This window comes from Ochotona curzoniae, unplaced genomic scaffold (genome assembly GCF_017591425.1).
Source record: "Ochotona curzoniae isolate NIBS_2020 unplaced genomic scaffold, NIBS_Ocur_1.0 contig_43, whole genome shotgun sequence".
In the NCBI taxonomy this organism is placed as follows: Eukaryota; Metazoa; Chordata; class Mammalia; order Lagomorpha; family Ochotonidae; genus Ochotona; species Ochotona curzoniae.
Genome location: NW_024466218.1, coordinates 32,150,182 through 32,175,846, shown reverse-complemented (window position 1 = coordinate 32,175,846; position 25,665 = coordinate 32,150,182). Strand labels below are relative to the sequence as shown.

Below are 25,665 nucleotides of genomic sequence, written 5' to 3'. Positions count from 1 at the left end.
TTTTTTTAACAACTTATAAACATGCGTAGCTTGTGGGAAAAGCAGGCATTCCTTGCTCTAAGGTGTCCAATATAATCTAACACCTGGCACCCGCTGCTCCTTTTCATTCTTATGGAAATGTCTCAGAGACAAACACTCTCAGGGGTCTTTCCAAAGCCCTTCAATCTAAGTCATAGTTTTTACATTGAACTGGCACTTTCACATGCATCATCAAAATACATTTCAAGGATATCATAGAAATATAAAAGTCTAATTTTGCTTATCAAGGGATGAGGAGGGATTGCAAAATGTTGATTAATGAGTAGTAGGTAGACTTAATATAAAATTATCCATAATGTTTAACAAGTAAATACACAAAGATCGCTGTTCTATAGGAATATAGACGGGGGTTATACATGATAATCTGTATGAAATTTTTAAAAATCTAGAAGATTGTATTTTGGAGATTTTTGCCTTAAAAAATGTTAAATGCTTGAGATGATTGATTTGCCCTGACTGAACATCACACGATATATGGATGAATCAAAACACCACCTGTATGCAATAACTATGAGCAAGAATTATGTATGATATTTTCTTAAATTCAAGGTTAGTTATTTATGTTGGATTAAATATTTATGTCCACCAAAAATTTACAGAGTGAGAGCTCAACCCCCCAAATCACAGTAGTAGCAAATGGGTCATCTGACACGCCAATGCGTCCTGAAGCAAAAGTCCTAAGCCTGTGTGAATAGTGCAGTCATCCAACAGAGAGCCTGCTTCCGTACACCCACTGGTGACTCAGCAAGGACCACAGTCCATGAACCAGCATGACGGCGCTCAGCAGAGACCCAACCTTCCTTGATGTGTGCAAGAGCATCAGTCTCCGACGGAGTGGTAAGTTGAAAGAGAGAGACAAACAAATATCATCAAATGAAATATTTCTTTTGCCATGCATTTTTGTATTAAATACAGCTATCTTTGTGCTGTTTTCTAGACTAGCTTTCCCTCCATAAAAATACTCTGCTCTAACTTCCCCATTAGCACTGCTATGGTAACCAACTACTTCAAACCCAGCAGCATTTAAAAAAAATGTAGCTTTATGGTGTTTGCTGTCAGAAGTTCAAAACGGAGTCATTGGAGGCACAACATCGCTGGCGGGGCCTTCAGGGGAGAATGATTCCCGTGTCCAGTGGTGGAGAGTATTCCTTGCTCCAGGCTTCTTCCTCTGCTTCAAAGCTCCTCACCAGATCTGTGATTCTCTCATCCTTGCCCTTGCTTTTCCTGACTGATTCTTCATGCATGAGTTTTATAAACCTTAGTGTTGGTCCTGAGCTGAAGCCAATGATCCCAGATAATATTCACACTTCAGGTTCCTTAATTATGACCACAAAATGCCTTTTGCCATGCTCAGTAAAATATTTAGGTTCTGTGTTTACTTTGGGCCACTGTTACATCCAGCACAAGCTCCTGCAGTGAATACAGGCTATCTGTTTGGATTATTATTAGCATGAAGCATTAAGAAGCCTTGAAACTACGTATCTGGCTAGCACCTGAAGGTGGCTTGCCGCTGTTCTGAGATCTAATTGTCCCAGCAGGCACTATTGACTGTACCCAGTGACCTCCACAGAAAGATCTCACACATTTGCCAGGGAAGCTGAGTCCAGGCTATGTCCCAAAGATAGTCCAGCTTAGGTTTTCCTGGGAACATTCATCAAATAGCAGTCAATACTAACTGATATTGAGCTGAGTAGTTATACTATGAGTCAGGATGACAGATGAGAGAAGACAATGGTGGAAGCCAGCCAGCCTCATACTCACTCTTGCTGTCCCTATTTCCCAAGTGTAAGCTGAAGTTTATTCAGTGTCTGACAGCTGCGACTCAAACTGTTTTTTCTACTCTTAACTGTGTCCAACACATTTTATATCCATCTTCCCTCTTCTCACATCTTTTTCTCATCATTTCTTGAATCTAGGCTGATCTCTGCCTTGCTTCAGTTTGATGCATTATGGTAGGAATAGTGTCATATCAATTCTGTAAATCAGCCTGAGGCTTTCAGACTGCTTCTGCATGTGATTCTTGGAACAGACCCAGTGTGGCTGGTGGCAGGTGAGTCGTGCATCTTCAGCTCGTTCAAGGGCAACGTGCAGCCCCTGCTCGGAGGCAAAGTCACTAAGCTAACAGTTGATCACGGTTAGAGCTGCGAACTCACTCAAGGCAAGCTGAACAACCATTTTTCTAAAGCCTTGTGGAATGCTGACCATTCAGTAATGAGCTGCAGAGATGGCCTCGTTCTAAAGCACAGGATTGGGGCTTATTCCTTAAGCAGCTGGGGATCCCTGATCCAGTCATGAAGAAGACAATGAGAGTCAGTGACTTCAGCTTTTCAGTGTGATAAAATAGATGAAAATGACCACATGAAATGACAGAGAAGGTGTCTGATCTAAGGGTGAGGATTTCTTTGAATTCACTAGGAGCTCCAGTCTCTTGATTGCTCTAATTTTCCTTATTAGGATGTCTTTTCTTTGGAATGCAACACAGACTCCAGGCCCCATCAATTCGTTCCTCTGTTACTAATATAGATAATTGTTTTTCCTTATTTATCTGAATATGAATACTATTAGCTTTTTATTAAGTTTGTTTTTAATTGTTTTTAAATAGCGTAACCCTAGAAGAGTCACCTGTCTGAAATCTTCCCTGCTCTGCACACTTAGTGTTTTCGGTCCACCAAGGAGTATTCAAAGCACCCCTTCCGTCCATTACATACATGTCCTTAGATGTTCGCAACTGTACCTTTAGTTTTGACTGTAATGCATTCATGCATGCAATTATGAGCTCTACGCATAAGGTTGTACTTCTTGGAAAACCAAAACATTATCAGTGCCTCAAAACAGACTCATCTAGATAATGCACGCTACAAACATTACACGTTCAAATGACTAATCATCTCCATATGCCCATCCACAAGGAACAAAACAACTAGTCATCCATTTGTTTAAGCATTAGACGTTGCTTTGTTTTTCTGACCTTCTTTACATAACTATATATTATCTCCTAACAGTGTTTAAAAATATCTTTCTTGGAATTCCACATATTGAAACTGACCTAGGAATGAACACAGCAAGGAAAAGGAAGAAGTTAGAAAAAAAAATCACATTATCTGTGACTTTTCCTTAGGAACATAAATTTCATATGAATTTTCTGGGAACTGTTCCTATGAATATTGCTTTTTGATAACTGGCAGAGTCAAATAACCCAGAAAATCTTCCTGGGTGAACAAAACCTTAGTCTGTTTGCAGCTGGCTAATATGTGTTGACAGCGTTTACACCTAACACGACCTTTCTTCCAGAATGTTTATTTCTTATATTTGATATATGATACCCTAAAGCCATGTCGACCATGACTACTTAAATTCAGGTAAGACACTTGAAATATAGATACGCTGATCACAAGCCTACTAAACTCATGTGAACATATACTTATATACAGACACAGCAGTAATCGCTTAAAGTGTAAAACAATCTGAAAGTCATCGGTTTGCCAATTAGGCTGATGACATCTCAACTCTGCCACTGGAACTATTCCAACAGATGTCTTCTCCATAATATGCCTGGAGTAAAATCCATGTCAAATGAGATCAATATCTTTGCAGTAGGAATAACTGATTTAAAAAAAGTTGAAATGAAATTTTGATAAAAGATAAGAAAAGTTGGAAAAGAACTTAGTTTGCTTTTCCTCCTCCGCCCAGCTCTATCGTGGGAAATCCTGAAACGTATGCTTGGTTTTGAGAGCTGGCTCCTCATTACTACAAGCCATAGATGAAGGTCACATTTCCATACAAGATAGAGAATCTGGAATATTGCAGATATATGCAGTTGAGCTGATGGCTGAAAGTCCACGGAGCATCCCCATGTCCTTACCCACAGAGAAGGAAAGCAGGAAACTTGATCATTATCTACAAAAAAGGCTGCTGTTTTTCTTTGTTAACACTTTTATTGGGCACAGAAAATTACAGAAATAGCATGGGAAAAATGCCCCAAAGGAGGTTAAATATGGTATTGTACAGAGGGACAAATGAGCTACAACACAATCCATATGCTGCAGACAACAGTAACATCCTACATGAGAAATGCATTCCCGGCATGGTAGTTTAGTGGCTGAAGTGCTCACATTGGACATGCCGGGATCCCATATGGGTGCTAGTTCTAATCCCAGTGGGCCAGGTTCCCATCCAGCTCCTTGCTTGTGCCCTGGGAAGGCAGTCAAGGATGGCCCAAAGCCTTGCGAACTTGCAGCTGTGTTAGAAACCTGGAAGAGGATCCAGGCTCTTGACTGTGGATCAGCTCAGCTCCAGCCATGGCAGCCACTTGTGAAATGAATCAACGGATGGAAGATCTTCCTCCCTGTCTCTCCTCCTCTCTGTATATCTGCCTTTCCAATCAAAACAAATAAATCTTTAAAAAGGAATGCACTTATTATTTTTATATATCTATAGTAATATATTTTATAGAAGAAATATTCTATAATTAATCCCATCTGAATCATTATATGGAAAACTTAAAGTACATTAGAAAAAGGTTGCAATATCTCAGAGGAACAGAAATGACTAATGTTCCTAAATTGTGACCTATAAGGAGGAAATATAAAAGAGGATTGTAGGTGAAACAAACACGACTTTGCTCATATGGGATAATCTCTATGTGTGAAGTGTGTGCATTTTGACGTCTCATATAAACAACAGGTAAATTATAATAGCAATATTCTAATTAGGTAATAAATATTATTAGGGGCATATTGTTGTAATAAAATAGACTATTTTAATATAATAATTTAAGCTATATTATAACTACATTCCCTTTTTTATTATTCTTTTTAAAAGATTTATTTATTTAAAAAAGGTAAAATATCAGACAGAAAGATATCTTCCATTTTCTGGTTCACTCCCCAGATAGACACAAAAGACAGAGCAGGCCCCGCCTGAAGCCAGGCATCAAGATTCCCTCTGGTCTCCACACTGGGTGACAGAATTCAAAGGCTTGAGTCATTGTCTCCTGTTGTCAAGGCATTTTGGCAGGGAGCTGCACTAGCAGCAAAGGGACCAGGACTCAAACGGGTATGCAAATATGAGCTGTGGGTTCAACAGGTGGCAGCTTCACCCTCCGCACCAGAATCTCCATCCTGACAGTTATCGTGAACTCGTGCAAGGCGCCAGGAGTTATGCAAAATCTATTCCACGCTTCATTGTTGTAAATTCTGCACATTTGGCAATTTAATCATTACCTTTGGCATTAGAACTGTAACAAGCACGAACATAACATTTCACAGTTTTCACTTATTTTTCCTTTTTGCCCGTACCATGTGGAAGACTGTTCTTCTATTCTTTCCCTGATCCCAATTTAACTCTATGCAAATGAAATCACAAAGAAATATTCAAAGTATAATAATATTTGCTCAGTCCACAGTCGATCTCATTCTGACTGTGATTGTGGAAAGATGGGTTGAAGTTGCATGGGGTTATAAAGGAGAGGGGAAATAAGCTGACTTGATTAACAAGTACAGGTCAATGGTACAAATAACTCCTTCCCATAAAAATGATTATATACAGACATCGTAACTTCATTATGTAAATATAAAATAATATGTGCTATTAAGAACTTTTAAAACAATAAATACATATCATTAACAAAATATTGTTCTTATCCTAGGAATACAGGTTGAAAATACTTCCTGGTTTAGAAAGGACTAGAAGATGTATTCATGGCATCCTATTGTGCATCTCAACAAAAGCTGAAAAAAACACAGATCTGGGGATGATGCAAGATGGTATCATTTGTCTTCTTTCACAGTATGTATGTTAAGCCCTACAGTTCGGATTAAAAATGTATTCCAAACTTTTTCACAACTTTGCTGCTTTCTGTCACACAATGAGAGTTAGGAGACACTGACACTCTTTTCCAGATTCCATTTACTGAGAGGTAGCTCTTCAAATATTTACCTAGAGCATTAGATAAACTAGGAGTTGAACTGAAATGTATGTTTAATTGATGTATAGTATCAGTGCTTATTGACTGGGTACAGTATTATAATTTGACATGCATAGATTTTTCTCTCACTCTCCTCCCTCTCTCCTTCTGCCTCCCTTTGTCCCTTTTTCTCATTCTGCCTTACAAATACACATGCACACACATAGTATGTAATGATCAAATACGAATAGCTAATACCTCAACACTTCCAAGTCCTCATATTCCCCATATACAAAATATTAGGAGGTAGAACAGAAAAACAAAATCTCATGCCTTTAAGGCCACAATCACCGACTTGTTCAAACCGACAGATATGCTAAGAATAGCTTTGATTCTGACAAAACAACACCAAAGGAGCTTAACTCACAAAGACATGAAGAAATTCTTTCCTAAAATGGAAAATTTGAGTCTTGCAGTGCTTTATGATGGGAGTTTCAGGGGTGCCAGGGGAGCATTAAATATTCTCTATAGCATGACAAGTGGGACTGGAGCTGATGTGATTAATTCTTTTTAATATTTATTTTATTTTTATTGCAAAGTCAGAAATACAAAGAGGAGATGAGACAGAGAGGAAGATATTTCATTCATTGGTTCACTCCCCAAGTGGCCACAATGGCCAGAGCTGAGCCGATCTGAAGCCAGGAGCCAGGAGCCAGGAGCCAGGAGCCAGGAGCCAGGAGCCAGGAGCCAGGAGCCAGGAGCCAGGAGCCAGGAGCTGTTTCCAGGTCTGCCATGTAGTTGCAGGATTCCAAGACCTTGGGCCATCTTGGACTGTTTCTGAAGCCATAAGCAGGGAGCTTGATGGGAAACAGGGACGCTTGGATTAGCACCAGCACCCATGTGGGTTTGTTTCACGTTCAAGAGAGGGACTTCAGCTGCTCTGCTACCGCACTGGATCCGTGTGAATAGTTTGAGACCAAGAAGGCCTTGGGACCCTGTACCCACATGGGAGACCTGGAAGAAGTACTTGGCTCCTGGCTTCAAATCAGCTCAGCTCTGGCCGTTGCAGCCGCTTGTGAAGTGAATCAACGCATGGAAGATCTCTCTCTGACTCTTTTCCTATCTATATATCTGACTTTCCACTAAAAATAAATATAAATTTGAAAATAATTAACAAGTGCTTTCCACTGGATGGGTCATCATCTTACTGTTTTAATAGGAGAGACTCATTAGTTGTAATAATAAAAATAAATCATTGCATTTTGAATAGCCATTTTTAGCATAAAGATTGGAGAAGCTAGAAGCATAATGGGAGCTAAGGATCTATTAAATTTATGCAGAAGTAAATCAATGAAAAGTATGTTTAGCCTAATATTTAAGGGAAGAAACACAGTGGAAGCTACTATGAGTGAGGATGTGCAAAAGGAAAATCAAAATATTACTTTAGGACTTTAAAATTGAATGAGAGAAATAAAGGTGCGGCAAATGTGACACCATTTAAAATAAAGCATTGTTCTTCATTACAGCACAGTTTTTTTGAAAAATAAGTTGTACATATTTCATATGACAGAATTATCAGAGACACTTTCAATAATAGGGGCTCAAGAGAAATGAGCAGGTGTTTTAATTTCCACTCATCAACTAGTCAGCTGACATTTCCACTAAGATGCCTTATGCTATTTCCTGTGTGCAAGTCCTTCATCTGGGAGCAGCGCTGTGTGCTAGAGCAGTGCTCCAGTGCAGGCAGTGCTGTGTGCTAGAACAGTACTCCAGTGCAGGCAGTGCTGTGTGCTAGAGCAGTGCTCCAGAGCAGGCAGTGCTGTGTGCTAGAACAGTACTCCAGTGCAGGCAGTGCTGCATGCTAGAGCAGTGCTCCAGTGCAGGCAGTGCTGCGTGTTAGAGCAGTGCTCCAGTGCAGGCAGTGCTGTGTGCTAGAACAGTACTCCAGTGCAGGCAGTGCTGCATGTTAGAGCAGTGCTCCAGTGCAGGCAGTGCTGCGTGCTAGAGCAGTGCTCCAGTGCAGGCAGTGCTGCATGTTAGAGCAGTGCTCCAGTGCTGGCAGTGCTGCGTGCTAGAGCAGTGCTCCAGTGCAGGCAGTGCTGTGTGCTAGAGCAGTGTTCTTGTGCAGGCAGTGCTGCGTGCTAGAGCAGTGCTCCAGTGCAGGCAGTGCTGCGTGCTAGAGCAGTGCTCCAGTGCAGGCAGTGCTGCGTGCTAGAGCAGTGCTCCAGTGCAGGCAGTGCTGTGTGTTAGAGCAGTGTTCCAGTGCAGGCAGTGTTGCGTGCTAGAGCAGTGTTCCAGTGCAGGTAGTGCTGTGTGTTAGAGCAGTGCTCCAGTGCAGGCAGTGCTGTGTCTATTACGTTTCCTTAGTAGAACAGTCAGGGAAAAATCATTCATCTCTCCACCAATGCCCTATCTGCTACTGTATTCCTCTTTTGTAGGATGATGAATATAGGACAGGGTTTTACTCAGACGGCAAAACCCCTTTTTTTTTTTAAAAGTCACTTAAGTTCCCCCCAATTTCCAGCACTGAAAATAAATGCTTCGCTTCTTACTCAAATTAAAACAGTGATGGTTTCACATAATGGCTCAGTTTTCTAGTACCTCCTTCTGTCGAAACAGACATGATTTCTCAGGAACCTCAGAGCATATTAAACAAAGTCTCACCTTCTGTATGGTAATGATTCCTTCCTGGGTGTCTTTGTCAACAGAAATCTTGAAGACCCCCAAGCCATCACCATCCACAATTTTGTACTCCATCTCCGCATTGGCCCCAATGTCTGCATCAGCAGCTTTAATTCTGGCTACCACAGAGGCTACTGGCAGTGACTCTGGAACGTTGTACTGGTAAGACTCTGTGAAGTACAAAATAAGAACTGAACAAACACTCAAACCAAACTAACAAAAATAAAGGCCTCTGTTGCTGCTTCGCTTCCTCTTTGCTTGATCTGTTTTTATTTTTCAGTAAAGAAGATACTAAGGCAATTTCAGACAAATGGTGTCACACAGCCTGAAGCAGTTTGATTGGGATGATTTGATAATGAACACTGTGTGTTAGCAGAAGCAGATGTCTCAGAGGAAGGCAAGGATGCATTTCACGTCTCAAGAAAAATTCTGCCCTCATTAAAGAAAATACATTGAAAATAATTATAATATAGCTGGTATAATCATTAACTATCAGCAGTTAGTTATGACAATGATTAAAATAAACAAATAATAAATAGAAATAGAACAGCTAAGGCTAAATGGGAAAATAAACATCTAAATAGTTCTGATAATTTAACATTGGATTTGGAAGTAAGTACAACAGAAGCTCATAATGTTTTCAGAAAAATAGCTTACAAGATAAGTGAACCTGGATGTAGAACACACTGAAATCTGCATAGCGTTTCAGAATACACATGTTGGTTGAACATTTTAAAGAATCCCCAGACATAACATTTGAAAACAGTTTTGCACCAAAATAAGCTTTTCTTTAATTCAGTTTTGCTAAGAATTTTCTGATGCCTCCTTGCATTGAGCTTGTTTTAGTTCATATATCTATCACACACGAGAAGACATGAGGACAGAGCAAGATGACTTTTGAGTGAGTTGTACGTAGAACTGATCTGGGGCTATGGCTGTTCAAGAAGAGAAGGGACAGCACTATTTGACCAGAAAGAAAAATAAGAGAACAAGAGCAACTTTCTCAATTATGTCACTTTTGAAATTACTCCTTTTCGTTATTCCTCATCTTCAAAACAAAACAACAGCAATGCCAGCCCAGGAAGGCGGAGGTGATGGCTGAGTCCTGGCTAAGAAGCCATGGCACTCTGGGTTCTTTACTATGCTTCTTTAAGAATTTACTTGGCTTACCTCCTTCATCTTACTGCATCCTGTTTTGACAGAAAAAAAACAGAAAACATTTGTTTTCCCTTAGGAGGGGAGAAGAGTGAAACATCTGGGGAAATGCACTCATGAACGAATCGTGTTCAGGGAGTGAGTTTCTAGATTGTGTCATTTCATCAGCCATGATTACTGCACACACTTATGGTTCTGCATGATCCTAAGATTTGAAAATGTCAAGGTTAGAATAGTAATTAATAAATGTTAAAAATCAGCAAAATGTAAGCATCAGAGATCTATTCTTGGCTTTCCTCACTTCAACAAGGAGTGCATTTAGTAAGCAGGGAACTCTGGGCGCTTACCTAACAAAGCATGAAAACTGAGAGTTCAAGTCCAGCTTCAACTCTTCCCCTCCCAGACTGGAAGAAAAGAGAAGCAGCTGATCTTGCTATGATTCTAATATAACTACATTCTTCCTTTTTCTCTGTGGAACCTCCTCCTCTCCCATGATAATCCAGAAAGATCACAAATAAGAACAGACTCATTTTCACACTTTTTATGAAAACCGATAAATTTGGAGTCACTTTTCTATACAGCCAGGATGTATAAAATACTTCTTGTAAAGAAACTGTATATACAACATGAATATCTAAAGAACCACCATAATGAAAGTAAAACAATGTTTTTAAGATTTGCTAAGAAATCTTCCCGGTTGGACATTACCACTTTCCTTTTGTGCTAGAAAGTTCAGTCTCTCCTTTCTGTTGGACAATTTTTTTAAAACTTTGCAAAGACACTATAGTCTGTACTAATTCCTTTATTTTCCTGAGCATTCTAAAGAAATACCACATAAGACAACTAAAAAGAGTGTGAGATGAAATGCTTTCTACAAACACACACCTTTACCCAGAGAATATGTTATCTTCCCCTTTTGCTTGGTTAAGTCAAAAAATACTTTGGTGAAAGAAGCTAAATTGAGGGCATTTTGTGTTCTAGTTCTTTGGACAGATTTCTTTTGAAATCCCGAATGTCTGTACAAGAAAGATGTGTTAGAACTGCTAAAGGAATGTGAAGTTTGCTTGCACTGGTTAAAAAATGTGTGGAATGAAAAATGAACATGTTTATGATTTGATTCATCTTGAAAAATAAAGCACTCTTTTTGGCTTAGAACTGATAACACATATTTGAATATTATCACTTGACAACATTTACATAATTACCATACATATAAGAAGAACAGACATTAGAAGTTTGTGAATATGAAATTAATACACTGAATGCCATTCATACATATCTAATATTCACCTGTGGATTGAACAACTTTAACTCTCAGAGTAATAAAATCACATATTAGTATATAATGACTTCTGTTTGTTTTCAAAAATCCTTATCATTCTTAACTACTCATTTAAAAGCTATCCTTGAAAAAATAAAGACAGAAGTTTTGATGGAGAAACATTGGAAAATTTTTCTTTCCAAGATTTTTTTTTTTTTTTGTACATTGCCAAGGACAATTAAGAGGAAAAATAGCTCACTTCGGGGAAAGCGGGGAGGGTTGTCGTTGATATCTGTGAGCGTCACAGTGACCGACGTCGTTCCTGACAGTCCTCCGTTTTGTCCAACCATATCCTTCGCTTGAATGACAAGCAGGTACTGGTCTTTTGCTTCTCTATCCATGTTTGGAAGAGCAGTCTTGATCACTCCTGTAAAATTTCAAATCCCATGCCATGTATCAGGAACCAGAGAATTTTGATATTGGTAGCAGGGTGCTTTTGTGTTGAAGTTTTTGCTATGTTAAATGGTTCACTTTTAATGCCCTCATTGTGTATTGCATATCATGTAATATCATGACCTTATTCAGTAGAATAGAGAAAGCAGTTCAACGTGAAATACCAGGTGAAACGTAAACAAAATGAACACATTGTCTAGGTTAACATGCAGTTACCTCCAGCATAACCCAGTACTAAAATTATGGTTTCCTTCTCTTTCCTGTTTTGAAGACTTACAATGATTTCTGAAAACTTGTGATCCGTTTCTAAGATCCCAAGTTAGATAACATACTATCTTAAGAAAGCATTTTTGGTTGTATCTGAGCACTTGCTCTTGAACACGAAGACATATAAGAACAAATACATGCCTGCAATATATTTTAATCATTTAATTTACACTTCTTAGTGAGCTGTTACAGTGTTACCTTTTTTGATATTCCTTTAAGAAATCTTATTTAGTGCAAGGTATCCATTGCCAGTGTGCGCTGAGGCAACGTTCACAGCAATGTCTTGCTCTTGGTTCTCTACCTGTGGCTTTTAATCTTTGAAAAGGAACAAATAAAATACTGGGGGGAAAAGTGCTTTTCTCTCAAACTGAGTTGGCATGTGTCTGAAACATCATCATTTTAGACGATAATGATTCTATGACTATTTCAAGTTGGTTTCTCAGTACTTCTGCTAACTCTAATCTCAATAGCACCGAACTCACTAATACTGCCACCAAATGTTTCTTTTTCAAAGTTCTGAAAGTTTCATATTTCTATGATACATTTTCTTTTCTCTCTCTCTCTCTCTCTCTCTCTCTCTCTCTAACTGTACTTATCCAGTAAATAAGTCTCAAAACAGATTTGCTATATGCCCTGTATGGAACAGATACCATTCATTCTTTAGTTGCAGCACCAATCATGGAACCTCAATTTTCTATGATGAGGCTCTGGATCAATGACAAGAGTCCAGGAAAACACATGAACTGAAGTAACACTGTATACAGTGTATTCATGCTGTAAATGTTGCAATTAATGGAATCATTATTATTAGAACTAAATGAATCTCTTAATGCAACTTTTGAATCACTGCCTTGAAAAACCTTCCTCAGGGACCCAATTGCCAGAATTTTCTATGATAAACTAGGACCTGGGTTATTTGCCTTGACCAACTCCCACAATAATTTATCTAGCCCCTTCTCTCCTTTATCATCTTTATTTTATGCAGTTACATCTATAGTTCTATGGTCATAGCCTTGGAGTTACTGATTTCCTCATTCTGTATCAATTTAGTAATACTTGTGCACATCCAGAGGTGAGGACCATGGGAACGCAAAGCCATCTGTCACAGCCTTTGCCAAAAGGGAGGAGTCAGTGCTGAGACAGACCCACTGAGAAACAAACAGGAGGCACTGTGTGACAGAGTGGCACAATGCGTGTAGCTCAACTGCTTGTTTCTCTTTTATGTTAGCAGATGTAACTGGATATTATGTCAGCACTCTCAGTAGCTACCACTGGGATGACAGTTGCATTTTCAACTTAAGAAACAATGTTTATGATGCTTAAAAGTTACATTTAAAAAGAAATTTATGGCCTGGGAAAGCAGTGGAGGACAGCCCAAAGCTTTGGGACCCTGCACCCGTGTGGGAGACCTGGAAGAGGTTCCTGGTTCCCGGCTTCGGATCGGCATAGCATGGGCCGTTGTGGCTCACTTGGGGAGTGAATCATTGGACGGAAGATCTTCCTTCCTCTCTGTCTCTCCTCCTCTCTCTATATCTGACTTCGTAATAAAAAATAAATAAATCTTAAAAAAAAGAAATTTATGAACTAAAATGAACAAATATATTAAATATTTTCTTCTTTTAAAACTGTTGTTAATAATAATTTCTTAGCAATTGAAATACTATTTGTATATGGATTTAATAAAGTAGCAATAAAACTAAGAATGGCAATTTTATTACTAGCATTTATCACTAGTACCTCTAATATGGAGAAATACACTATCGTGGCTTTTTTATGAAGTAAACTGATGATCAATTACAAAAAAAAACCCCTGTTGGATAAAAATAATTTTTAAATTAAAATCACATATTTTTATACGCATATTTTATTTTAGACAGAGGATCTAGAAGATGAGTCCATAAGTAGCTTCTATTTATCAAATTTATACCTAACTTGGTAGCCTTCATCTGTGGAATGATGAAGAACAGCCAATGGCAGCTTCTGGACCACAAAGGATTCCAGCAGATGTAGAGTCCTTGAGGGAGCAATTTCTACTGCAACCTGTCAGCAGGCTGCCCAGGGCCAAACCACAACCACCGCAGAAGACACAACAGAGAACCAAAGGTGTGGGAAGGGCAGATCTGAGAAGGGGCAATGTTTTAGGGTGAACCCGTCCACACAGATGCATAGTGAAGTATGTTGGCATGTCGTAGACAGCGATGGCAAAATAGAGTCCCACTGAAGGAATAACTGGTAAATGACGTTTAACACCTGATCCATTTTCCAGAACTGACCCTATGGCTGTGTGACCTTTACAGTCTTGGTTTAAATCTTCGATGACAACACACTGAAATCCTTACTGATTTTAGATGAAAGGGTCCCAGTTTCACTTTAAAGTGGACATTATCTAGCAACTCCTGTCATTTATCATATAGAGCCAAAATTAAAATCTTTGGCTTACAGGTAATGAAATGCTTTAATATGCCTGAAAATAATCCTGTTTCCTCGTACATCTGTGGACAAAGCAAAGACACGGGACAAATATTTTCCAGTTTTTTAATACTACTTATTTTTAAAATTTCTGGTGCCATTTAATTTCCATATTAAAGTGGCTTATCTACACTGGTTTTTGCAATTATCCACATTTTACCTTTGTGGAAAAAGAAATCAAAGTAGAAAATAAAGTTGCCATCTACTTGTGAATAGTAGTTTAGGTAGAACATGTGCTCAGAGGTTCTAATCACATTGATTTCTCAGAATTTAAGCAAACTTACAGAAATGCGTGGATCCAAAACTATCTATCTATTTTATATAGTTTACATATTTTAATGTCTTCCTAGGTTGCAGAGAGAAGAATCACAAGCTAGGGGATAGATAGATGCCCGAGTTGAGACTTCTCAGGTCCCTCTGTTAAGTCAAGCATCAGCATGTTCATTCCATGCACAGGATTTGTATTATGGGTCAAATGCCCTGATTCTCTTGTCTTTTGAACTTGCTCCATCATAACAGTGTATTCTAATAATTTCCCTTGTAGTTTTTAAATGTTGCCACCACATAGGTATCCAATATACATTGCAGTCTTTATGAAAGTGCTGAAGAATAAGTAAGGACTGAACTTTCTTCCCTGTATGTATCACAATTGCTGTTCTCCAAAGACACTGAAAACATTTACGCCCATAGTGACTTCAGAACAAATCAATGAATATGTAGCTGAGTATAAACATGAGACACAAGATCCATGCATGACACAGCAATATTCACTTGGGAACATGGGCACTTTCAAAATAATCATCATGAATTTATATATTTGAAGAAGAGTTATATTCCATGATAAAGATAATATTATCTAAATATAAATATTTTATATTTTACACTGGTGAAAAAATCAAGCTCAATATTTATACCACCACCACTCTACAAACACAGACTTGCAAAATTGAATATGTTAAAGTATTCCTTTAAAACCACAACTACAATGTTTCTAGGTAAAAGTTACTGAAATCAAATTGCTGCAGATTAAAAGCTAACACAAGTGAGACAAGCACATATTGTACCCACATTCTAGCTCACAGTAATGTAATATTAAACCTACTAGCTTATCATACTAATCATTAAGTTTCAACTAATTTCCTGAAAAATCAGCCTCTGTAGGGAAAACATGAAACTGTTACCTGTTCAATTGAATGACACTGCCATGCTCATTCATGGATAAAACACATCAACACACCATCTGTACCCCTATGAGAATTCACGTCGAAAACAAACAAAAAAGTGCATTCAGAGTAAATAGCCAAAATTTGCTTTTACAACCACGAGGTGGCAACTGAAACATTTCTTACGGTGACTGAAACATGTGCTAATGGTATTTAAATAACACTCTATTTATGATCAAAGCAAATATATCGAGGATTATAATAAATCATAGTGGCTATTTTCAGTGACAATTTCAGTTAATCAGAAATTAATGCTGACTTTAAACAAACACACAAAAAGACTTTTACAAGGATTCCACATTGCTGTCTTACCTGTCTTTGGTTCCACGGAGAAGTAAGGCTGTCCTTGCAGAATGCTGTAGACCACTCGGGCACTGTTACCATAGGTCGGATCGTCAGCGTCCGTCGCTGTCACTTGTACCACTGAGGTCCCTAGGTGATGATCCAAAAATCATTGAGTTAAACCCATTCAAAAGTCACAAGATGAAAGATCTCACAAGATAATATAGATTCTCCATGACATTACAATTTTTAAATAGCCTATTTTAAGGCACAGGCAATAATCTCGTAGAATTCTTCTTTTTATCTTTCTCCTAAGTCAGCCCCCCCCCGAAAAATAGTTGAAAAAAACTTCTGATCTACTACTCAAGGGTTTTAAAACTACTTAGACAGAAAAAGAACGTTGAAGATGGACCGTTTGGCTCAGCATCTATTGCTAATAGGATAGGGTGCAGCCAGGCATTTCACCCCCGAGGGTCAGGTTACAGCTTTCACCAAAAGCAGCTTTGATGAGAGTTCATCACTGTCCAGAAGGTTTCGTAACACTCAGTCGCATCCTCAGCACGCAGATCATTGAGACGCCTCACTGTTTGTTTAGGTAGAGGCCAAAAGAAACTGAAATGTATCCATTGTGCATAGAATAGTTACCCCTATATGGATACTAGGAAAGTGGCTACCCAATCTTCCTGATGGTTATTTCAGTTTTCCTATGTTTCAAGAAAATGACGTGAAAGCAAACTGTGCATAAGTATCTAAAATGACTCTCCCGAAGGAAGAAAAGCAAGGCAACTTTAAAAACGGCATTATCAGTGTTTTTCAATACTACATGTGTTAACATTCATACTGATTCTTCATTTTACTATGTAATCATTCCACAGTAAAGCAAAACATTAGTTCTGATAATCTTTCTATTTTTACCACAAATATAATGTTCAATACATGTATAACTCTTGATTACTTAGTTTGTATAGTTAGACAAGTAGTATTATAGAATTTATGTTCTATTTTATGGACACAGGACATTTATAAATTCTGTAAGTTGTAAGTTTCTGCATATGACATTTAGTTACATCTTATGTGGGTGCATTCTTGCACAGATCTTTCTCAAAGCCTTAAATATGTCATTAATATCCACTTTGTTACAATTCATTCTATCTTCCATATTAGTAAAATTGACTTTACCAATTCCATTTTATTTTCTTTTTCTTTAGGATTTATTTTATTAAAACGAAAGGCAGAGTTCCAGAGGGTCAGGGGGAGAGAAAAATGTGTGTGTGTGGAGAAACATGCAGTTGATGTTCAATACACGCATGCAGTTAATGGCTCATAGCCTGGGCCTGGCCCGATGCTAACCACTGCATGCACCTGGGGAATGTACAGTAGATGGAAGACCTCTCCGTGTGTGTGTGTGTGTGTGTGTGAACAGAGGTAGATACCTCTATTTCTGTCATTAAAAACAAATAAACCTTTGTAAAAGTAAGTTAAATTTTGAGTATTTTAAGTGCTATAATTACACTTTTGTTTCTATCTTTGTATGATGCGCTATCTCAGTATATATGACATAGTGACCAACTGATTTTCAATTTCATATTAAAAAAAAGTAATGTTTACTAAAACAGTGAAAACCAGTCAATGTATTTATGCATAAAATATTTTTCTGAAATTCTCATTAGCTAATTTCATACAGATTATATTATGTACTTTATACAGACTTGCATGTGCCCATATACACACATAATGTGGACATTTGGAAATAAACTTAGAGTGGTTGGGTTTACGTATGCAACTCTGGCAATGAATGAACTCTTCTAGATAATTCATGAGTTTTGAATTTTATAGTTAGTTAAAATTAAACGAAAAATAAAATCTTGAATATGAAATTGAAAATTTGCATTGTGTTAACCCTACTGCTGTCTACGTTGATATTAGCGGTTATCATTTGATTAAATTAAGCCATATCACAAACTATAGCTCATTATAACTCCAAAGCAATGTATTTTATATAAAACTCTTTGTCTAAATTTAAATTTTCATATTAACCCTTTGGTCCAAATTTGGCTCAAGTAAATCCTAACAAGGTCTAAGAAGCATTTCCTGAAATTTCTAACCTTGTTTAAATTCACCAAATAAATGAAGTGACTTATTGGTGTGCTAATAAGCATGCTTGTGAGATCAGAGTAGCATCTTCAAATAAAAACTGCAGCTAAGAAGCTGACATAGTCCCACTTTGCATCATTATAGTCTGTACTGCCTGAGCAAACAAACCAATACCAAAATGCCCCACCACAGCTGTGAAGTTGAAGGGAGGTGGACAAACACTCCTCATACAGGCCTGTCTTACCAAAGATCACTATGCTTAGGGAGGAAAGCGGGACTTCCGTAATTCTCAACCCTTCTTTGTGCTGCTGCTGTTGGTGTGAAGACACAGGAGGAAGCACTGTGGAGCTATGGGCACGGCCAAGGGGGAGTGGCTAAGGGCAGTGTGGGCAGGCCTCGCCGGGGTCATGCACTCCTTGCCAGCACACATCTGCGTATTCACACCAGAGACATTCGGCCCCTGGGGGCCACACTTTTTTTTCTGATCAGAAGCCCTGAATCTTCTATTTCATTTTCTGTTTCTAATTCCCTAACCAGCTAGAATCACAGAACAAATAATCATCCCCTCTCTCATCTGATAGCAAGAATTTAAGGTCACTGCATTGTGATTACAGAATGGGTACCAAAACTACACATCGTGAAATCTTCACTATCCATGTAGATGTCTTGATTGAGTTCGTGCAATGACTTTCATTTAAAATAACACAAATCACCTTAGCTAAAACCCTCAGGTGATAAAATAGGTCCAGTTCTGTTTTAAATAAACTTTCCAAAACAACAAATAACAAATGTATATCAAATCCGCCTCCTGCACTCCTCTGTACTTGATTATTTTGTAACATTATCTACATTTAAATTACATACTGGCTGCAGACCATTTCAGCTGTCTCTATAAATAAACATAAACCTGAGCTTTTCTGATACAAAGTACACAGTGTAAGTACTTCGAATTCTATTTTTTTTTTCTTTTGAGCAATAGGCAGTGTCAAAATGCCTTTGAGTTCAACTCTTTTACATATACCTATGTATCACTTTGTAATTATTATAAATACTATACATTCACCCAGGGTGATCTTTCTGCAGAAAGTAGAGGATGACCCGTGGATGGTCACTTGTGGATTCAACCAAACTCATTGCAATTAAACAAGATTATCACCCTAGCCTGCTACCGAGAGCCTTCTGCACAGACTGCGCAGAAACACGGTGATCTTTGGAGCACTGAGTCATTATTCTAGTCTTATGCAGATAAAAGTAACAAACCATCACCAGGCCGCATGTGAAAGGGTGCTGTTTAACCTCTGAGACATAACTATATTCAATTCATAATAAATAAACATTAAGCAGAAAACAAAATGTACAATCTGAAAATGTGTGAAGACATCGGAGATGTAATAAGATCTGAAAAGAATGTATAAAATGTAAAAACCATTTCACGTTTTTGAACGTATGCAAAGTAACAGGTATTAAAAATACTGGCTGTCTATCCAAACTTTCCTTTCACACTGATAATTGTTTTACCAATACTAACCCCATCCTGAAATACTTAATAGCATTATGGTTTTAAACACAAACTACTTAAAAATCAGACACAGACTTCAAACATAGCGTGATTTTTACTTACCCACGGGAGACATTTCAGGCACCCCTGCTGTGTATGGGCCATCCAGGAATTTGGGTTCATTGTCATTGATATCCTGAATTTTTATCACAAATTCAGACTCAGGCTCCACGGGCTTGTTGGTGAGTCTGTCCAGGGCTTGAGCTCGGAGTGTGTAGTAGGCCTGCTCTTCTCGATCCAGTCTCTTGGTGGCATGAATATCCCCCGTGTTCTCATCAATAATGAAAATGGAACTTGCCCCTTCGCCTGACAAGATGTATTTGATGGAACCATCTCCTTTATCAACATCAGAGTGAAGCTGGTGAAAAATTCATGTGAGATGAGATTAACTTACAAGAGAGTCAGCGATATGGGGATATGTAAAAATAATTCTCATGTCAGGCAGCAGTACATGAAATGTTATTGTTCTTGGAGAGATAAGCTGAATGATTACAGTAAATAGCAAAAAGGCGATTAGAATGTGTCAGCTTGAATGGGTGAGCAAGACAATCTCATTTCTTAGTGTAAACAGTCTCATTTCCAAATTTAGGAACTATAGGCAGTACTTTTCTTTGATTTGGTCTGTTCTTACCTAAACACAAAGCAGATATTCAATGTACATAACTGATAGGTTTGATCTGATTCTAGCCAAGAGATAAGCCATGGGGCATTTGTAAATATAGTCGTAACGTGTCATTCAACATGCTCTGAAGTTCCCTTATTACTCAAGGGAGTCCTTCCGTTTGCCTTCTCGCCTCGTCCCCACTAACACTCCTTTCCAGGGTTAGCACATATGCATGGGTGTCCAGTCACTAATATCTCTAAATCCCGTTTTGTGTGTTAAACTTTGAAGCCGAGGAAACTTACACTGCTCTCTAAAGCTGGACTTTTAAATCAGTGCATGCATGGGACTGTAACTGAAACCTTTCTGGAAATACCAAGAACTGCATTCAATTTGCATGATTAACCCCAGCATTCACAGCGAGGGCAGCACCTACTGATTTACATTTCATATCTGAAACTGTCCCTGTTGTATGTCAGAACACTATGTTGAACAGAGGAACCCTAGGAAACTCAGAAATGATTACACATTTTCCTGAACTTTGTAACCTGAGAAGCACACCATTTAATCTGTCGGTCCAGCCTCCTTCATCCTCTGTGACTGCTATCACTCTGAACTTCACATAGGAGAACATAGGAACACAATTTACCAAACAACAAGGCTTCTCACTGCGCCACAGAACTAGGCTTGCGTTTTTAAAAGATAAGACGCCAAAAACACAAACTACGGGAAAGCACTCAGCAAAACGTTGAGGCTCAGTCCATTTTCATGTGTCTCACTTGTGTTGCAGACGCAGCCCTTTGCACCACGGATTGACAGAGGAGAGGGCTCCCCTGCACAGTAGCACCAGTGTTTATCCTCTGCCTCAAGCCACTTCTGATTTCTGCAGTTTTTAGTTGAAGTAGAATAATAGAAACATAAATTTCTGGTCAGATCAATCCACTGGCCAAGCACGGAGGAATTATCGAACAGATTGCTCTTCCTTGTGTATAGCACTCCTCTGAGGAAAGTGTACTCTTAAACTGCCTTAAACATTGTCAGAGTTACCGTGACCTACATATCCGAAAGGAAAATTAAATGTAAAAATTTGAGTAATTAAGGGCTTACCAGACAGTCTCTATTCTTGTTCTCTACATAGTCTCATAGCCAAGATTCACAACTATCCTTAATTCCATTACTGATGGGGAAGCATGGGGGAGGAAAGGTCAAGGACTTCGACCGAGGTCATGCAGCCAGCTCCGTGGTAAGAGCAAAATTATGAACATGAGGCAGCTGGTGCAAGGCTCAAATCCTCACACGCCTTCCTGCGAGGCAGGGGCATCAGAAGGCGCTGCAGAGGAGAGCTTGGGGAAAGAAAGGGCACTCAACCATCTCCCAGCTGATCTCCCCGCATCATGGTGATGCTCACTGCAGCAGGACAGTTTCTACCAATGCAGTTTACAACTTACCACTGGAGTCCTTTTTACATCAGTCGATGCCAACAACCCTGCCACACTCTGCAACACAGAAGACTTGAAACAAATCCAGGTGACAGATGAAACACATCTTCAGCTACCTGCCTCTGAACTCACTTTTCAATGCCACCATTTGGGCCTAATTATCCTTCACCTGTGACCTTATGTGGGCTTGTCCATCTACTTCTGATAACTGACCTTGAGACGTTGGATGCATACACAACCAGCCATGAGAAGATGAGTAATGCACGAGTCATAGATTTAACCTAATCCACATTCAGGACTCCTATTCAGAGATAGCCCTTACCAGTCATTTGACTCATTCATGTCCACTGGGTGCTGCTTTCATGGCATAACAATATTGTGTCACCATGGCACTCCAGGTATGGGAGAGGAGATACATTCTGTAGAGGACATATACAAAATCTTACTGTGAACTTGAACCTAGTTTCCAGGGCGTGATTTCCATTATTCTTGTTTGCTCTCCATTGCTGAGATCTTGTGAGCTTCAAGGTGAAAAGTCAGATTGCAAACTTCTTCCTTCACTCAAGTATTAGGCTCCCTCTCCACTCGATCTTTCTTCCTCCCCCATTCTACATATATCCTATTTCAGGAGCCTTGAGCTTAACCATCCTCTTCATCACTGATAATTTTCCCCCAGCTGGTCCCAGCGCTAGGTTTGTAATCACTGCCAAAATCCACAAATAGGAAATTGCTTGCAGTCTAAACACAGTGTCCTCTCAAGGTTGGTGTAAGCATCTGCCATCAAATGAGGCTGATCATGTTGGAAAGGTTCAGATGGAGATAGAATTATTTGATGCAGTCAAAAATTAAATCTGTAGGACAGGGTGCATTGTTCTGATCTCACTAGGTGGGAGGAAACCATAGGGCTGGTGAATAATTGCTACCTCTCTCTTCTGCCGAGAATACTCATCAGACAGGACACTGTTGCAAGCATAAAAATGGTAGATGACTTCCTTAAACTGGCCAGTGTCTGAGTAGCGCATGCGCACACATGTACACACACGTACATCCTGAATAAATTACAAGCAGAACGGAGAGTGGCTGCCTACTACGACTAGGAAAAAAAATGTGCATGGCCCTACAGCATTAAGTAATTGAGGAAGCAAATGAGAAGCAAAAAGAAGTATACACTGCATTTCTGACATTGTAAAGCTTACTGTTATCAGGTCTGTGTCACTTACAAACATGTATCAACGTATTCCTAAGATTAGGCTGAACAGAAAACTAGCACCAAACAAATCACAAGTCATTAGTCAAGAGACAAACTTGATTTTCTACGTCCTTTCCAAGTATTTATCCTGGGTCCAAAGTAAATGTTTGCATTAAGCTTTTGTTTTTCAAAAATAGACACAAAATGAAGAGCACAGAACCCATACTGACGTCCAGGATATGATCAGTAGGTGGGCAGGGAGACATGGTTACGATGTGAATCCACCGTATCATCACATCAGCATTGCGAACAACAAAATACAAGAAATACTACACTGGCTTGGACTGTCGTAATCTGCACCACGGAGGAACATAACATTGCGCACAAAACAGCGAACATATTTGCCAATAATCCATTATGTTTTCCTTAATCCCATGCCTGAGCCACGCGTCATGATCTCTAGATACTCTGTCCTCATCTCATTCTGCCTATCACACTTGGAATCATGAGACTTGACCCTCAGTGGAATGCCACACGCCTTACCACCAAAACTTAATGACACATCTTGGGCAGACTGTGATAAAACCTGCTAGGAATTTTCTCCCTTCAAATACACATTGCATTATGTGACACCCCCATCAGACATTTTTGCATGTCAGTGTATCTTTACTGATGAATGTGAATAGTTGATGAGATATGAGGACCTTTTATTTGTCCTCAAAGCAGCCATGGCTTGGAAGGACTCCTGTGACAGACCGACAGTTAGCACAGTGTGGGACTGCCTGCCACATGGAGCATCTGGTTTTGGAGCTCTGTCTATTGAAAACTTATGTAAAGTACCTTCTGAGAGAGGCCATCTTCAGAAGTACCTGAAAATTTTGTCTGTTATGACAACACAGTGGCTAAATCCTTGCTCCCATATTGGCATGGGTTTGTGTCCCGGAAGCGCCACCTCCCATCCAGATCCCTGCTTGTGGCCTGAAAAAGCGTTGGGTGATGGCCCAAAGCCTTGGGACCCTACAACCGCATGAGACACCCAGAAAAATCTCCTGACTCCTGGCTTGGGATCAGCCCAGCTGTGGCCAGTGTGGCCACTTGTGGAGTAAACCAGTAGAAGAACTTTCTCTGTTCCTTCATAAATCTGCCTTTCCAAAAATAAATAAATAAAAATAAATCCATAGAAAGAGAAAATGAAAGAGAGACAGGAAAAGGGAAAAGAAAGAAAGAAAGAAAGAAAGAAAGAAAGAAAGAAAGAAAGAAAGAAAGAAAGAAAGAAAGAAAGAAAGAAAGGAAGGAAGAAAGAAGAGGAAGGGAGAAAGAAAGAAAGAGAGATACAAGAAAATGAATACGACATTTACTCAACTAGTTCTTGCTTCTCACTGCTTGGCCTGTCCACCATGTTTAATAAATATGCTTGTTTACTTTGTAGGGACTATAGGTGGTTTACCCCAACAAAGCGGCTCAATCTAACTGTGTATCATCCCTCAGGTCTCACTTCTGCATTACAATGCGTAGTGGCTATTCTAAATGCAGGTTGGACTAGTCTCCCACTGGCTAACCACAAGCAAACAATTCTACTTCTTTCTTCAACACATTTCCTGCCTTTACATGTACATTTACTGAAATTGCATTCAGCTAAATGTGAGTTCCTTTTTATTAAAGACTTGCTATTGGCCCCAGAGAGGTAGCCTAGCAGCTAAATGCCTCACCTAAAATGTGCCAGAATGGCATACAGGTACTGGTTCTAATCTCGGCAGCCCAGCTTCTCATCCAGCTCCCTGCTTGTGGCCTGGGAAAGCAGTCGAAGATGGACCAAAGCCTTGGGACCCTGCACCTGCGTGGGAGACCCAGAAAAGACTCCTGGCTCCTGACTTCGGATTGGCTCAATTTGAGCCATTGCAGCCACTTAGGGATTGAACCATCGGACGGAAGATCTTTCTTTCTAACTCTCCTCCTCTTTGTATATCTGACACTGCAACAAAAATAAATCTTTAAAAAAAACATTTGCTGGCCTCTTATTTCTTTTCCAGACCATTCTATTTAAATCACTAAGATGAAATTAAGTCATTGTGCTTTATATGGAAAATTTACTTTAGTTGAGTTCATATCCAAATCCTTCCGTAACTATGAACTATGTACGCACTAGGTTATTTTTAATATATTCCATATTTTACACAACAAGTTTATTGGGTTATATTTGCCAGACTTACAATCAACATTTAAAAAAAGGGCATTGTAAAAATTCTACTTTGATCCTTTTAAGTCATAGTAGCATTAGGCCAAAAGCAACACAAGCCAAAATTAAAACATCCCATAGCTTCAAATGTTTTCTCAAGTCGTCTGAACATTCTAGATGTCAAGGCAGCTCATGCTGTGTTTCCAGCAGAGCTCTTGATGCCACCTCTTGGACATTCACAGTTATGTGTTTTGATTTCTCACAAAACAGACAATCTCCTTTTGCTCTGTGTCCTCAGCTCCAAGCACAAGTTCACACACGCACACACTCATAATACTCATTACCACTTGCATGTGTTCATATGTGCCCGCATTCACACAAAGTCACTCAAGGGGAATCAGCCATGCTTTGATGCCAGAATAGCATCATTCCTTTCTTATGTATCACGTATTGCAGGATTTGTACCATAGAGAGACCACAGCTAAAACGCAGAGCGTTGCCCTGCATGTCTGATAATTTCCTCACAGATATAAAACCAGAAAAGGCCTGACAGAACCTCTCACCTGACTACTGTAAGTCTATGCTTTAAGAAAAGTCTGAAAGCCAGAACTATTCCTCAGTTTATAATACTGAGGTTAAAAAAAAGCAATTCAATGTACTGATTAACTGTTCTCTGTGCATCTTTGTAACCTCCCTATTACTGATCTCACTACTGACGATCCCCTTACTTTCTGACTCTTAGCCCTTGCTCTGTGAAGGGAGTGCAAACATATCCACACTTGAACCCAACCCATACTCAGAAGCCACCACGCTAAACCCAATCCTTAAAGTTAACTACCATAATGCCGGTATTACATATTTTCATGATTTTA

General features: G+C 39.1%; 1 protein-coding gene across 2 annotated transcripts in view; it reads right to left on the bottom strand.

Annotated features, from left to right (window-relative positions):
* Positions 1 to 25,665, bottom strand: part of CDH7 (cadherin 7) — a 93,952-nt gene that overhangs the window by 23,865 nt on the left and 44,422 nt on the right. For both annotated transcript variants that reach the window (XM_040984764.1, XM_040984763.1), the window contains 4 exons: positions 19,452 to 19,746; positions 15,767 to 15,886; positions 11,302 to 11,469; positions 8,609 to 8,796 (listed from right to left, as the gene is read on the bottom strand). In XM_040984764.1, coding sequence (XP_040840698.1) covers positions 8,609 to 8,796; positions 11,302 to 11,469; positions 15,767 to 15,886; positions 19,452 to 19,746 — 771 coding nt within the window. The remainder of the gene's footprint in view (positions 1 to 8,608; positions 8,797 to 11,301; positions 11,470 to 15,766; positions 15,887 to 19,451; positions 19,747 to 25,665) is intronic.